This window comes from Halichoerus grypus, chromosome 8 (genome assembly GCF_964656455.1).
Source record: "Halichoerus grypus chromosome 8, mHalGry1.hap1.1, whole genome shotgun sequence".
Lineage (NCBI taxonomy): Eukaryota > Metazoa > Chordata > Mammalia > Carnivora > Phocidae > Halichoerus > Halichoerus grypus.
In genome coordinates, this window is record NC_135719.1 from 112,247,127 (window position 1) to 112,263,425 (window position 16,299).

The 16,299-nt window shown below is 43.1% G+C and overlaps 1 protein-coding gene across 4 annotated transcripts in view; it reads left to right on the plus strand.

The window, feature by feature from the left end:
• DAAM1 (dishevelled associated activator of morphogenesis 1) overlaps nt 1-16,299 on the plus strand; it is a 162,006-nt gene that overhangs the window by 78,844 nt on the left and 66,863 nt on the right. For all 4 annotated transcript variants that reach the window (XM_036115789.2, XM_036115791.2, XM_036115788.2 and 1 more), the window contains one exon: nt 2,069-2,158. In XM_036115789.2, coding sequence (XP_035971682.1) covers nt 2,069-2,158 — 90 coding nt within the window. The remainder of the gene's footprint in view (nt 1-2,068; nt 2,159-16,299) is intronic.

Sequence of the window (16,299 nt, forward strand, 5' to 3'; positions counted from 1 at the left end):
TACTGCAGCCACCCAGCTACCCGCCCTGTGCCAAGCATTACCCCATACTTAGTCCATGTTGCTAATCTTCACAATAGCCCTGCAAGTGGAATGATATGCCCATCCTGGAGATGAGGAAGTAGAGGCTTAAGGAGATGAAGAACTTCCCCAGGAAGCTCACACCGTATCAGGCCCTGAGTGGCTGGGCCCTGGAGGTGTAGGTGGTAACAGAATAAGGCAGAAGGGATAACTAGAAGCAAGCCTGGCAAAGTCAGTTGGGGTTTTAAATGGAAGACCTCAAAGGCAAGCTGAGGAATATGTAATTAATTTTGTTGGGGTGTGGAACTAGTGAAGTTTTTTGAACTGGGAGCTCAAAACAGCACAGGAGCTTGATTTTTAAGGCGCTGGTCTTAAAGTGTCCCCGGACCAGCAGCATCAGCAACACTTGGAAACTTTTTAGATACTCAGATTTTCACACTCGCTCCCAGCAGCTCAGTCCTTAAACATAAACACTGGGCAATCAATGATTTAAGGAGTCCTCCAGATGATTCCAAGGTTCTCTCAGGTTTAAGTACCGCTGCTTTAATGAATTCTGGGTGTGCCGTAGGGAGGGTTGGAAAGGCAAGGAGAAGCAGTGGGGAGGCTATTGCCCGGAGCCAATGGAGTGGATACAAGAGCATAAATTTGGGTGGTTTCATTGGGAATCAAAAAAGGAAAAATCGTGAGACCTTTCACGAAAGAAATGACAGGACTTGATGATAAATGGAGGTAGGAGTATGAGGTGTGAAGCCCATGTCTACTAGTGGCAGAATTACAAGTATATACCAAGGGCATTCAGAGGGGGAACGTGTTTATGCTCCTCAGGGATCAAAACCTCATTGTGCCTTAATTTACAGCATCTTTTTATGTGCCTCACACCCACCAGTCTGCACCCTCAACTAGGTAACTTTCCCTCTAGTAATAAAAATGTACTAGACGCTCAATGCCAGTAACACAGACCAGGGATGATTGAGTTATTAAATGCCAAGAGCTTTTCTCCAAACACTTTATATTCATCATCCTATTGTTGTTATTCATTAGTTATGGATGTTTGTAAATTGCCTTCCCTTAGTGTCCAATCTAAGCTGCATTCCACTGTAAAATTAATGTTTCCAGACACTGATCTGAGAGGCTGAGTCTGGGTTCTGGAGTTTGACAGCTGCGGGCTGAAAACCAGCCCCGTCATTACTAGGTGTATGGTCTGGAGCAAGTTACGTACCCAATCTTCCATCTAAATTTCCCCTAGCTGTATTACAGTAGGCATTGTTACTACAACGAGGACATAAATAATGAGTGGACTCAGGGTTGTTGTGGGAACCGAGACCATGCCTGCACAACGCTTGGTGCGTAAAGCTCTGAATAAATATTAGTGGGATTTATGGCAATGAAGATGTCATGTGCTTGCTCACAACCTTCATTGGCTCTCCTTGGTCAAGAGAAGAAACTCCTTATTCTGACATTTATGACTTCACAACTGGTCACTCCCTACCTCCCAAACCTTTCATGTGACGATTCTTTGCATCATTCCAGTGCTTCCGCTAAGCCGGTCGCTGTCCCCCAAACACACCTCATCTGTTCTCACACCCCCGCCTTTGGTTCCGTTACTCTCCTCCTCTCATCATGTCCAGGTTCTTCAGGTCCAGCCTGATACCCGGTGTTTGTGGAGCCACCCCCCAGGGAACCGCCATCTGTAATATGAGTGATCCTTCCAAACTCCCGGAGCTTTGATGGCCTTTAATGCTCACCGGGCCCTCTACAGCAGAGCACACTGGCTCAAGTGTTCTGTCTGTGCCCAGCCCGCTTTCCCACACCCTTCGGTAGGTGTAGGGTGAGTCTTGTCATCCTTGCTGTGCTCGGTACTCAGCCCCATGCCAGAGACATGCTTTCTTAACAGTGGCAACACATACCTTGCCTTCTTGGTCTTTTCCAAGTTCATTGAACTATATGTTGGTGGGTTTTTTTTTTTCTTTTCCCTAATGATACTGATAACCTCTCCTATAGGAATAACATTTAATCTATGAAATACTAATTATTATTTTTTTCCCCTCAGGATGAACTTGACCTGACAGACAAACACAGGGAAGCCATGTTTGCACTTCCAGCTGAGAAAAAATGGCAAATATACTGTAGCAAGAAAAAGGTAAGAGATTCATTGTGTTTATGGTTAACTGGAAGATGATCACTTTTCATGCCCTTTGCTCTCCCTTTTCACCACTGAAATTCAGACAGCTCTTCGTAACGTACAAACCAGATCACGGCCTTGTTGCTACGTGCAGCGCAGTGCCGACAGCTTGGGTATTGTTTTTATGAACACTTCGTTGGACACCTCCCCATATCCCCCACACCTGTAACCATGATTTGTAATCCTGTGCAACTGAGACCCAAAATGATAGTGGTGTACACAAAAATCAAAGTTTTCCACCTGTTCTTTCCATAAAAGTTGGTATCTCAGTAGATTAGGAGTAGTATTCTGGGGTCTCAATCTTCCTTTCCCATCTCCTAGCAACTTTCCATTTCAGCGACTCTAGGGTGTGGCCTTGTCCGCATGGTCCAAGGTATCTCTCTGGCCATTTCATGTTCTAAACTAAGGATGGAGGAAGGGGGAAGAAGGCAACACACTTCCCCACCTCCCCTCTTAGGGACATGTCCCGGGAATCATCCACCTGAATTCCCCTCCCACCCCACTGTTAGCTACATGGCCCCACCTGCAAGGAAAGCAGTCTTTATTTTTGGTCCTGTTACCTTTGCAGAAGGGAAGAGTGGATATCAGCACTCATGGTGTAGGCATCACCCCATGGGCTGTATCTCCTGCAATCACATTCACTCTGCCACCTTCTAAACCCTGTGGCAAATTTGCAGACTGTGCCCACCCCATTTTTGGAACCAATCAAGTTCATGACCATCTTTTTCCACTTTTTCTTCTGTTCCAGTAGGAACTTGAATCAAGATGGGGTAAATAGGAAGGGCAGTTTAGCACCGAAGGGAAACGTTACCTGTCCCCAAGGCAGTGGACACTCTAGTTACTCACTGCTGCCCCAAGGAAATAGGAACAAACTGTAGCAATCCGATTTCCTTTTAAGACACAGTATCAGTCAGAGAACCCTCTTCTTACGCGACTAGTGCATTTGCCCATGTGACTGTCTCTCAGCCCCACTGCCTCTTTGCTGCCTTGTTTGGTTGCCGTGCCAGCCTTCCAGGAACATCTCTGCCATATCGAGCCTGCATGTACCCCTTTGCAGCCAGACTTGTGCCTCTCTGGGCGAGCCACCATGGCTTAACTCCTCTTTGTAACTCCAGCATCAGACACATTGAAATAAGTGTATGATGAGCGAACCACTAAGTTGTCATTAGTCTTATACTGAACTGTCAAAAAAAAAAAAAAATTGAAAGCACAATTAGTTTTCCACCTGAGCAGTTACAATTGATAAAACTACATGTGGGGTTTGGTTCCGGGGGCCTTTGCTGAGACATGTCCAGCTATAACCTCTCCGTATGGTTTCTGAGCTGCTACCAGATCAGACTAAGTTGTAGTCTTAAGGATTCCTAATCTAGTAGTAACCAGGAAAATGTGTTTGTGAATGACTTTGTCCTCTTTTCTCTTTGTACATGGCTCTCTCTTGTTGAACTCATTGGAATGGCTCAGGAAACAGATGTAATACACTGGGAAAGAATTTTAAAAATAAAAAGGGTTCAGTTCTGAAAGTGATGGAATTGTATGGTCTTGGAAAACAAGGGACCATCTTAAAGACCTAGCCCCTGGTACTGAGAAGGAAAAATCTTCAAGTGCCTGTATGCACATAGGACATTGTCTATTTTGGCTCATCCAAGTGCAGAGTTTTTTCTCAAAATTAGGAAACAATATGAAGTGAGGATTGAGAATATACACTGGAGGAAAGGAAAGGGCAGGGAAATGGGAGCAGCTTACTGAGGGGAAAGTTTTCTTCTTTCCCAGATTTTATTACACCCTTGACAGCAGTTGAAAGTTAATCATGGAAACTACTGCCCCTTAGATTAGAAAAGGCAAACCCTGGAGGATAGTAATGACCTTGGATGTGCAGCTGCTGCTCATTTTTCAATTTCCAGGCCTATCAAATCCCCTTGCAAACCCTGTCTCATGTGCACATGGTGAGGTTGCCTTTTTGTCGGAGGATAGATATGGATGTGGCCCCTGGCCTCAGAATCCCGATGGGCCCTTCCTCCTACTACCTGGCCAGACTGCACAGATCCTTGGAAGTGCAGTTCTCCTGCTCGCTTCATTCCTGCAGCCTGGATTCCTTATGTGACCGCCAAGGCGTGGCTGAGTGGGAAAGCCATTTTAACTCTTTAGGGATTCCCATGGGGTTATACATCTGCCTCACTTTAAAATGGTTGCTAGTTGTTGCTAAATTAAGGATTTTCTTGATTAGAGCTTCTCAAAATGTTAAAACTCTGCTCTGTGTTTGGTCTGAAACTGACCTTTTGGGGCGCTGTAATAAATAGGGAAATAATACAGTGAATACGAGAACAAAAACCTAAGTGTGAAAAGGGCATGATGTTTACCTGTCTTCATATAATGTGATCTCGTAAGGAACAGGTTGCCCGTTCTCAAAATGGAGCCCATGGTGGCCATCTTTATTACGAAGAACAGACTGTTTTCCTTGGACCATATCTTAGGTAGCCTTTTCAAATCAGGCTTGTCACCAGCAAGCCAAACCATATCCATTTCTCAGGCCAAGGGAAAGCTACAGACTCATGGCTTCTTAGATTTTTCCATCTTTCAAGATTAGAACCCAGGGCATTACAAACATTCTCACACATAGTGAAGCCATAGAGTAAGGGCCCATGAAAGCCAACAGAAACAGACCCATGAGTTGGTGAAAAGCAGGCTTTCTGTGTAAAAGTGCACCGCAGTTGTGGAGGCAAACGAGACTGGGAACTGAGGATGGGGCCAGGCCTTCCGCAGCCAAGTGGCTCTTTTCCACCCAATGGTGACTTGAGTCCCAGCAGCGGCTGTCTGCTTATCAAGCTCTGTGCTCGTTTCTCACACTTGCCTCTATCTACGTCTCTAGTTGAAAACCCATTTCCAGAGCCAAAATGAAAGCAGCGAAAGTATTTCTGGGGCTAAAAGAATTGGAAAGAAATTAATTGGAGGCTTGCCTAATTGAGTAATCCGGGGGAGAGTAAGAGATGGATGTTGTGGCCTTGTTGAAAGTCCAAACAAATCTGTAAAAACGACTGGACTGGTTGGTCAGCCATGGTTTGTCCTATGCCACAGTCCACTGTCAAATGTTTTTTAACTTTCGTGAAAGGACCACAAAAAGGTCCTGTTGGTGGGGCTGGAGGTATTTTCAAATAGGAAATGTTTGTGGTTCTTATCTTTAAAGGTAATTCCCTTTTTAGTTCCAATCACAACATACTCTTTTGTTTAAGTGAGGTTTTTCCCAGTCCCTAGCCAGAAACTGCATCTGTTAACAATCTTTTGGATTTTAAACTGAAACTTTTTAAACAATGAACCATCTGACCACGAAAGGCATCTGGCCATGCTGTGTTTGCGTATTGTTAACATGATTTTTAAACCCTGGGAAAAGTAAGGAGAGGGCTTCGTGGAGAGAGAGAAGAAACTGCTTTGTACACTGTCACGGCGACAACGATCCTCCTATCGGCACTGGCAGAAACCTTTAATTGCGGCTCTTCGCAGGGGCGATTCGCTCTAGTTGTGTCACTTACCCGGTCCTTATAGGCATCCAGGAAATACTTGCTCCCCCTCCTTGAGCTTCCGAGCTTACAGAGTAGGTGAATGGTGCTCCCTGTTAGCTGTAGCGTCATCAGGAATTTGAGGCAAAGATCAGGATTTGAGGAGTGCACCAATTGCCCTCCTTTTGTTTCCGATCTCTAAAGCCAAGGTTTGAGTAAGTGGCTTTGGATTCTCCATATTGCATTTCTGTATCTTTTCAGTTCTTCTGCAGAGAAGGTGAATTTTTACTCTGCCACCGAGGGTGTGTTTGACTGTTAGGAGATCTGTAAAGAGGCTTAAACTTTTGAAAAAAGAATTCAGTCCTTTAAGAATCTTGTCTAACCTGGCTGCGGTGGAGTTGTTGAGATGTGTGCAAAGTACCAGTCTGGTGCTAGGTACATTTTGAAGACATCTAGGAGAAGGGGCTGAAAATTCAGCTGGTACTTTTTCATTCACTCCCTTCATTTGGTTTGCATATCCTATTGGATCACTTCCCCACAAAAAGCAATTCTCCTTTCACCACACACACAAAAAGATTAAAATTGTATTGTGTACGGTTGTCAGGATGCAGCTCTTTCAGTTCCTTGAGAGTTGAGGTCCTTGTGCCTTTAAAGGAACATATGCTAAAGTGGTGGAATTAAGACAAGAGGGACCATAGGTTTTCTGCACAACTGTCAGACAAACCAGCTGTAAAATGAGGAGGCAAGATGATACGTTCATCCTCTAGTTGTTTCCAGTATCTTAATGAGAAGCTGCTGTGGATAGGCTGGGACGAGAAGCAGCGGTTCGGTATTGAACCTGGAAAACCTGAGAAGGAAGAGAAGCTAGGTATCCTTTCTTTACTATAATTGTTTAAACATACAGTAGAGTGAGCTTGGATTTTCAAGTGTTCACCTTATTAGCTATCAAGATTTGGGAGACGGAATCAGTTGAAAGGCAAAAACTACTTTTCAGTAATTGTAGTTCTAGAGTTCTTAACAAGTACTCGGGTTGGTTTCCTGCCAATGAGTTTTCACCTGATAATGGATTTCAGTTTGCATTTGTACACTCAAGTGCTAAGGGGTTGAAGAAAGTGGCAGAAGTAGAAGTGATCAGAAATAAGACTGGGCTGTCTTTTGCCCTCTACTTCTCTAAAAGAACAAATGAGGGGAGCACAGAAGCTGGAGGACAGTGGGCATCTCCAGGCTCTGCAGGCTCTGAAACTCTCTGCCTTACCTACATATTCCCTGACTCTGACAGATGAGGGTTTGTATATACCTCCATACTGAACCACTAAGAAACAGCTAGCTTGGAATATCTGGGGCCCCACTCCATGAAGCCATGCAACTGGTGAAGGGCAAGGTGGTTTGTGATTCACCTAAGGTGTATTGAGTACTTCTCTAGGGCAGACTCTTGGCTAAATTCTGGGGATGACTAAACAAATAAATCAGATTTCCTGAAGTGGATGATCCTGGTAGGAGAAGCAGATAAGATCAAATAATTGCCAAGTCTTGTCATAAGCTCCATAATAGGGTAAGCAAACAGGCCCTGGGGCACAAAGGAAGGAGCCACCAATCTTTGGGGGTAGATGTGTGTGACTCAGACAACAGTTCCTTCACCACTTTGTCCTGTCCAGCAGTTACACCAGTGAGAGAGCTGATACTGTCATGCTTTTATCCCCCCATCTAGATGCCGGCTCCTTCGTCAGTAGTTGAGCTATGTTCACGTGCACTGTGTACTTTCCCTCTTGGTTTGTACTTTGGTCTTTGTCCCTTTTCCAACACCGAAAAGGTCAACATTAGACTGTTGGCCTAATCTGATTTGTAGGGCTTGTTAGGAGATCTGTAAAGAGGCTTAAACTTTTGAAAAAAGAAGACACGGTGGGGGAAGACTGAAATAACTGAGGTTTGTTCAGCCTAGAGAAGAGAAGGTCAGGTAGAAACTCCAACATAGTTTAACAAAGAAAGAAAGAGAGAGAGAGAGAAAAGAAAAGAAAAGAAAAGAAACTCCAACATAGGCTGATGTTCACTGAGCATACCCCAGTGAAACTATGGTAACTGTCAAAATATTGCCAACTTCCTTGGTAAAGGGCAGCTGCCTCAAACCCTCCTGATAAAAATCTCCGTGACAGTCTGATCCTTCCCCCAGGGGTCCACCAGTTTTCCCCCACGATTCAAGCGTTAACTCCTGGCATGGCACCAAGGGGACTCTAAGACCCTGTTCCCACATTAAATCATTGATTCCGATTCATTGATGCCCATGCTGTGCTGGTTGATAAGTATTTTGAACATTGGCCTAAGTATGAGATGCTGATTGACCTGAAGATGGTGATCAAAACCATTTGATAATATGTATTCAGAGCCTGAAACATTCCTCTTCTAGGAATTGATCCCACGGAAGTGATGAGAAATATCGCAAAGAACCAGGGTGAGGCAGTTCTTTGTAATGTTGCTCCTGAAAGCCCATGATTGTAACCAACTTAAAAGAGGATGGTTATATTGTAATACGCAACCCTAACAGAGTATTTTGTAGCCATTGAAAAGTCATGTTTTCAAAAGAAATTTTAATGACATGGGAAACTGCTCAGCCTGTAATGATAAGGTTTTTTTTGTTTTTTTTTAGAAGGCATAAAACCATAATCAGTACGATCAAAGTTTGCAAAGGAGTATAGATAGAGGTAGGCAGACAGAAACAGTTGCTTGGTGGGATTGTGGGTGATGTACTTTAATTTTTTTCTTTGTATAGATATTTCCCAAATTTTCTACAGTACCTTCTCCCCCTTACTTTGGGGTATTTTTTCCCCCAGTTGTAAAAATAAAATTGCTCTTTTTAAAACGTACAAACAATGTATTTGTATCAGTCAGGTTTCAGAGAAGCAGGACTACTGGCAGAGACCCACAGAGCAAAGAGATTCACCCTGACATAATCATGAAGCTGACTGAGCACTCTCCATAAGGCTGTTGCCTTTGTTTCTGTTGCTGGAGCTCCATGTCCTTGGAGCTCCATGTCCTTGGAACAGGCAATTGGGAAGGAAGGTGGATATAAACTAGGAGAGAGCAAGGATAGGCTGGAGTCCACAGGACAGACTGAAGCCCAAGTCAGTTCCCTTGGCCTCTGACTCTGGTGTGGGTGTCGTGCAGAAGCCTGAGCCATTCATCCTGGAGCTCAGCACACACACACCTGGCCTAGGAGAAGCTGAACGAGGAGCCAGGGGAAGGTGGAGCAGTTGCAGACCCGCCTGCTATTCCACACCAACAAGGTGAGCCTGCAGAGAAAGGACAACCTGTCTGAAGTACAAAATGGCAGCTGCTTCCCTTCCCCATCTCCTGTGAGAATCTCTCTTGTGGGTCACCGTACCCGGCAACCTACCAGAAGGGATATTGTTCAGCCTAGCCAACTCGAACATTACAAAGCCAGCACATACTTCTATGGAAATTAGGAGGAAAAGTAAGTATTATTTTTAAAATGCAACCAGTGGTTGTGTTGTTGAGGCAACCCTCCCCCCCCACCCCCCTTTGTCTAGCTCAGGGACCTATTTTTTCCCCTCTATCTCCTCTCTTTTTTCCCTCTTCCCTGGTGACATTAAAACAAAGGTGAATCTGTAACCCACCCAAAGTTTTTCAGTACCATGTATCTATTTAGGCAATAACTGTGAAATCATGAGGATCTTGGCCCTGGTGAGATTTCCTGAGTTTTCTGCCCAGAAACCCACTGAAGCTATGTTTCTCATTCCCCTTTACCCCCTAAGTAGTGCAGTCTCAAAGCTAGTGACCCATTTCCTTTCTTTCTTTTCTTTTTATTGAAAAAGCCAGTGCTATCAAAATGAACACCCAGTTTTAGATTTGGAGTCGAAAATTCAAGGATCCTCTGCTTCTGGCAGCCCTTAAACCAATGCTGTATTTCAAAAAATGGTGATTGGTTCATGAGTATTTATGTGCCTCCTATTCCTGCAATCCCTTTGTTTATTAACATCAATTTGGGGCATTTTTTTCCTTCCCAGGGTTAACCAGTTCTGTCATTCCAGCTGTGCCTGCTACGACCCGTCTTGAAGCGTGCGGAAGGGTCCTAAACTAGGAGTTTTGTATTGATACCCACCCAGTAGGCACCCAGCTCCATTAATGAAGAAGCAGTAAGCAAACTTGCCTGTAGAATGAACCAGAACATATCTCTCTTTCTTGGTGCTCGGAGAAGTGAACAAATCTAAAATATTGTGGGCAATTTCTGTAGTCTTCCGTTCGGGTTTTATGTTCTGGTTCTGTACAGGTCTCTGTTTTTCAGCCTTGAGATGTTGCCAGTCTTGGGGCGGATTATCTCCAAAGGCCTTTTCAGGCAAGGGATCTGCCGCAAGCTTCCTAAATTATGTTTGCCCCTCATAGTTATTCTAAACTGTATTGTAATGTGTGTGCAACACTATTTTTTCTAAGATAAACAGAAGGCAAATAATAGCTATGAGAAAATACTTTGCATAAAGGCCATTTGAAGGGTGACCAGGAGAGGGAGAGTGCCATTTACTAGGGCATATTTCCGAACCCCTCTGATTTCTCTCTCCTTCTCTGTAAAATGAGACCAACGTCACAGAGTGGTTGTGGAAAGGGAGATAATACAATTTCAGAGTTACCAGAGAGCTTGGGGCATGGTCATGACAGTTGTTGCCACTGTCGACTTCAGTGATGGTGACTAGGATCAAAATAGTAGTGTGGACTCACTTTCTGCTTGTTTCCACTCATGCTAGTCTGGGATTCATCTCCATATTCTTAAATCATAAAGTTGGTTTTCTTAGAACAGTAGTGAAGATTTCAAAAGCCCCTGCCTTAGTTGAACCTCAGAACTTTTTGGAGGCAGAAATAGTAAGTTAGGAGGATACAGTGTAGATAAGGGAAGAAACCAAGCAAGTCTTTGCTGTTACCACCAGAAATTGGTAAAAGGAGGTCCCCTTTATGTCAGAAGTTCTAGGGCAGTGTGATTAACATGTAGTCCCTAAGCTCCTGGGGAGCCCTGAATCTGGTATCAGGAGCACCCTTAATTTATGTTTGGGAAGACTGAGACCCTGAGAAAGTCAGTCTCTACTCCACTTCTTTCTTCTCATTCCCGTGCCCACTGCAGTGCTTCTGTCCCTGCTGACCCCGTGTAGTCCCTGGGAATGCTCCCATCATCAGGCTTGCCTGGCAAAGCAGTTGTGAATACCAGCTGAATTCTGGGAAATGGGTATGTGTGTGGGTTGAGCCAGTTTTTCAATAAAATTAAAATTCCTTCTTTGCTGCCTAGAAAAGGCAAGTGCTTGAAAAATACCTTCAGTTTCTGAAATAAGAGTTTTTAGATGAAAACATTGCTCTTGTTTTTTTTTTTTTGCAGTGGGGAAAAATCCCATCACAGTAGGACACAACACCAAGAGGTTCTACTAAATGAGTCAACTTTACAAATAAGTAATTTATTAGGTTGAAGTAAGCTGGGATTACAAGTGCCCTGTTCAGCAGCAACATTTGTCCAGAGTTGCAGCGTTATAACTCAGTAGTGCATTCTAGCTGTGTGATTTCCAAAAATAAGCTAAGGAAACAAAACTTCAATGTTGAGGAGATAATGAAACAATGTTTTAGCACAGATACCACTATTGTTAGAAATCTTAAACCTAATTACCAGAGCAGACATTCTGGGTTCTGAGAAATTGGCATTCTCGAAAATTTCTAGAAAAGAAAACTAACAAATTTCTGATAACTTTCCCTTCCACTCATGGGATAAAGTGTTATAAATTTTTGTTGTGAATTTTAAATATACAAAAAAGTACAAAATATAATAAACACCCATGTTGAACAGATGCTAACATTTTATCATAATCACTATGGATTTTTTAAAAAATAAAGCATTATAAATATAGTAGTGGAAGCCCAAAGGTGACCTATTCTGGAGGTTTTATGTGTTTTCTTTTCCTTGCCCATGTATTTATAACCTTACTCTGCATGTATATATTCATAAACAGTATATGGTATTTCTTCATTTTAACTGCAATCTAATGTTCCATTATATGAACACGCCACAGTTTAATTATTTTATACCCCTTTGGATAATGCTTATTTGCAATTTTTTCATTGTTTTAAAAAAATATGGCAATGAACAACCTTGTGCATGTGTTTGAGAATTTTTCTGGCATAAACACCAAGACATGTAATTACTGGGTTGTTTGCTAAGAACATTTTCACCTTTAATTACTCTCCAAAGTTGTTGTAACAATTTATACCTGCAACAGATTAGTTGCCAACCTCTGAGGGGAGGGAACTGGTATTCTGTTGCCCTGGTCAATCACTTTACTGAAGTTTGAATGTTTCAGATACAAGAAGCTGTCGTTCAGGTTCTTCCATTTTTCTCCAATATGTCTTAGCAAATCAAACTGAAGTAAAAATTACTGGAATAGAAAGTGCTCATTTAAAGAAGAAAAACCCAAAGTTTGGAAAATGAAAAGCATTCCTTTCAAATACCCATAAAAAGCCATACAAAAGTACAAAACACTGGAAGTGTATAAAAATGGACAGTTCACTCAGCATTATGTTTGTTTGATTTGGCTACAAAGGAAACTGCTCTGTGTGTGGTTCACTCTTCCTCTCCTCTAGACCTCTTTGCACCCTCAGCCCCACACCCAGGCACATTGTGTTTCCATCTTTAGCAAGCTCTTGGCTGATGTCTGCCATCACCCAACACAGGAAGTCCCTCTGAGGCACTAGCCACTTCCCTGGCGGGCAAGTAAAGTACAGGTGCAGAGCCAGCGCATCTGCACAGGGGAGCCGACCGGCTGTGGCTGGAAATGCCACAGTGGTTTGCGTCTTCCTCTAACCAGAGTACCTTCATCTCAAGCATCTGTAAAAATCGTGAAAGCCTTCTCCTTTCTCATACTCCTCGATTCCTTTGGATGTTAAGAAATTAAGATGTATATGGGACGCCTGGGTGGCTCAGTCGGTTAAGCGGCTGCCTTCGGCCCGGGTCGTGATCCCAGGGTCCTGGGATCGAGTCCCGCGTCGGGCTCCTTGCTCAGCGGGGAGCCTGCTTCTCTCTCTCTCTCCCTCTGCTTGTGCTCTCTCTGTCAAATAAATAAAATCTTAAAAAAAAAAAAAAAGAAATTAAGATGTGTAATTGCTGTGTGTCTATCCCCCATGCCTGAATTCTGAACTAGTTTCTGCATACAAGTCATTTCCTGGTTTTGGGGATTGTTGATTCTTCAGTCTATAAATACTCTGGTTCTTGATAGCATTGTAAAAACGGCGAGTATGTATCTGCTTTGTGGATACCATCTCTCTTTTGTGCTTCCTCATACTTGCATTTCTGCAGTGAGTAACACCCCTTTATCGAAGGCCTTACTTTCCCTGTAAATAGGGAACACCAAGCTGGAAGGTGGGGGTGGGCGGGGGGAGAGAATGACCCTGTATTTGTGTTCACTTAGAATCATTCAAACAACAATGAAAACAAGTAAGTGATACAGAGCTGGAAAAAGTAGGCTATCTTGGTTTGACAAATCCATGAATGTGGAGTCATGGGGAGGGAGAGAGGGTGTTGTGTGTCCTGTGGAGATCTATTTTTCCCCCTGGAATGGGGGCTAGAGAAGCAACTCCCCCAGCTTTCACTCTGTGCTTGTCATTCATGCCTACTTTGGTGCTGCCCTATGGGGAGAACACTCCTACTTGAGCTGCAGTCGCTGGAAAAGATTTGTAGTTTTGGGGTTTGAATGGAATCCCTGGGAGGGCAGTGGTTCTCAGCTGCTGCCATAGAACAGCTATCTTTGACTTCCAAATCTTAATTCTTAAGCAGATTCCTTTTGACAGCTCTGGTACAGAACAGATTCCATCATGTGTTAATTGCAGAGTTAGGAGTACAGGACTATCTTGGAGCTCTCAGTCTTTGCCATAGAGTACTTGTTAACAGTGCTGCTGTGGAACCAAGCCTCTAAATGCAGCTCTGTGAGGCCCTTTGAGCCCCTTGCCTGTGTGTGTGTTGAAGCACGTAGGCACAACTCTTATTTCACTTCCAAAACTCTGCAATCTGTAGGTGTAGAAATACACATTGAGTTTCTCAGTGATAATTGTATCTCTGATGGAAAGGGATATTACTGTATCTCACATCTGAGAATCCAGAACTAGCTGTCTATTCTGATTATCACCAGCTCAGTGGGTCCCTGAGGGCCACACAGCACAGGAGACCCTCCAGATCAATGCACATCCTTGGTTTCAGTATTCCTTAGAACTGTGGCTTCCTTCCCTGGTTGACTGTCTGCACTGTGAATAACCTCAAGCAGAGTTGGCAGAAAGGTTTATCTTTAGATTACCAACTCTGAACACTTGGGGGTTGAAGCCTGGAGAAACATTCAGAGGTTATGAATGGAGTCAGTAAGACTAGCGTGATAATTAATTACCAATGTCTGCTATGACACATGGTGGGAGAATGAGGCATATGTAGCAAATTTTGCCATCCTTGTCCTGGAGGGCTCCTCTTGCTCCTAGATTGTAGTTGGACGTAAGTATCATATTCCGTGCTCTTTCCCCCCCTGGGTGTCTTCCCTGGTCTTCTGCAGACTCTCTAAGTGCTAAGGCACCTAGTTTCATAGAACGGATACCCCAAGCCTGCCTGATTTCACCATCTCCTAGAGATAGGTCTATGAGGGACATCAGTGGAAGGAAGTATCCACTTTAGGAGAGGTATCAAAGAAGAAAAAAAACCTCTTTTCCCGAGTTTTTCCTATATACGTATTTATTTTATTCTTTTCACTGATAGCGCTAGCACACCTAATACTTTGGAATCCATATTCTGCTGAGTGCATTTCAGAGCTTCACCCCCTCATGAAGTGGGAAGAAACTGAGCTTCCAGTATAACTTAGAATATGCTGCTAATACTTCTAATTTGGGGTTCTCCGAATTCCTTATACTCCAGAAACCTAGTAATTCGTGGAGCTGGAAATGGGTTACAGTAGAAAGTCTACGAAAGAATACCAATTTTAAATTACAGTGTCTTAAATTCTCTTGTTCTTCTTCAATGCAGTATGGGAACAACATTTGCCTTAAGCAGTCTTAAGATCGTCTCCTTTTATCTGTGCTCCTATGTAAGGAAAGGCTCGCTGTTTCCTCAGTCTCTAAGATGTACTTCCCCACGTCCTCACATGTAGGCGTTTCTTAGATGGTGACATCTTCCAACTGATGCTTTTCTTTTTTATTTCTTCTGCCGACAGTGCTGCCGCTAATTCAGTAGTAGGCCATAGAGTAAATGATAACTTAAAATCAGAAATGTAGTGATGACTGCCCTTCTTGGGGACAATTAATCCTGTCCTAGCATTTTTCACAGTCCTCCTGAGAATGGCTCTCTGAATGGAATATGCCTTTATGGGCTTACTGTTTCCCCTGATTCTCTGCTTAGCTTAATTACTGTTTTCCAAAGCCCTCTCTTTATAGCCTTGTATTAAGCAATATATTGCAAATCATAAACACACTTTGATTGTTTTCCCAAGAGCAGGTTACAGAACATCAAAACCTGCTTTACGACATTCTGAAAGGCTGGTCTGGTAGCAGCAAATCTGGTAGCAAGATGTGAAGCAGCAGAAGCATTGACACCACTGATTGGATTTCCACCTACATACGGGTTTAGCCATGTGTCCAAACATGTTAATTCACCAACCAGCTGGACTGAATTGTACCTGGGTCCGTAGCACTCCATGGTGGCATGTGGGTCAAAGGCTTGACTCTTACCAAGCTACACAGAAGTAATTTGTTTTATGCCATTGTATACCTTTGTGTCGTAGGCAACAGGGGAATGTGGGCTTGTATCATTTCTGAAAATAATAATTGGAGAATGTTTCTTTTTCTTTGCCATGAAAATGAGGGGGAATTGTCATCTAAAATTGGCTTCAGATGTTGAAGTTACACTGATTGAGATTTTTAGGCTCCAGTCATATTCCATGCTGTGAAGTGCTTTGCCAAAGAAATGACTTGTTAAAATAAATAAAATAAATGCCTCGTAGTTTAGGAAGTGGACTGTGAAGTCTCTGCTTTTAGTTCTAAGTAAAGATTGTGGCTCTTTTCTTAGATATATCAGCACATGAAATGCATTTTCCCCCAGGATCCTGTAGCATATGACTTTTAAGATTTTGGTTCTGGAAAGTCAGCCAAGGCTTTTTCAGGAAAGAACAGGGTGTTGGAACAGACTGAGCCCCTGAGCTGTTTCAGAAATGCCATTGGTCTCTTTACTCTTGAAGTCATATTATTACTGTTCTCTATGTTCCATTGCTGCCGTCCTCATAGGAAGACTAGATCTCTTTCAAGTGGCACTCTTTTTCTGGGGTTTGCGATTTGGGGGAGAACAAAAATGATAGATGGCTGAGAAGTAGCACAAGCCTTATTTTTAATGTGCAGTGTTTCATTTCAGCTCACTCAGAAATATTTGATCATTTTTACTAGTGTAAATAAAGCTTGTGACAGATAAAAAATACTAATGGAACATTTTGTGCTATCAACAAATGTCTCAAAGCATTTTTCCCAGTTGAGCTTAGGAATGCTTACATTTGATTTTTATTTTGAAGTTAGAAGATACATTGATAAAGACTGGAGATCAGTAAAGGTGCA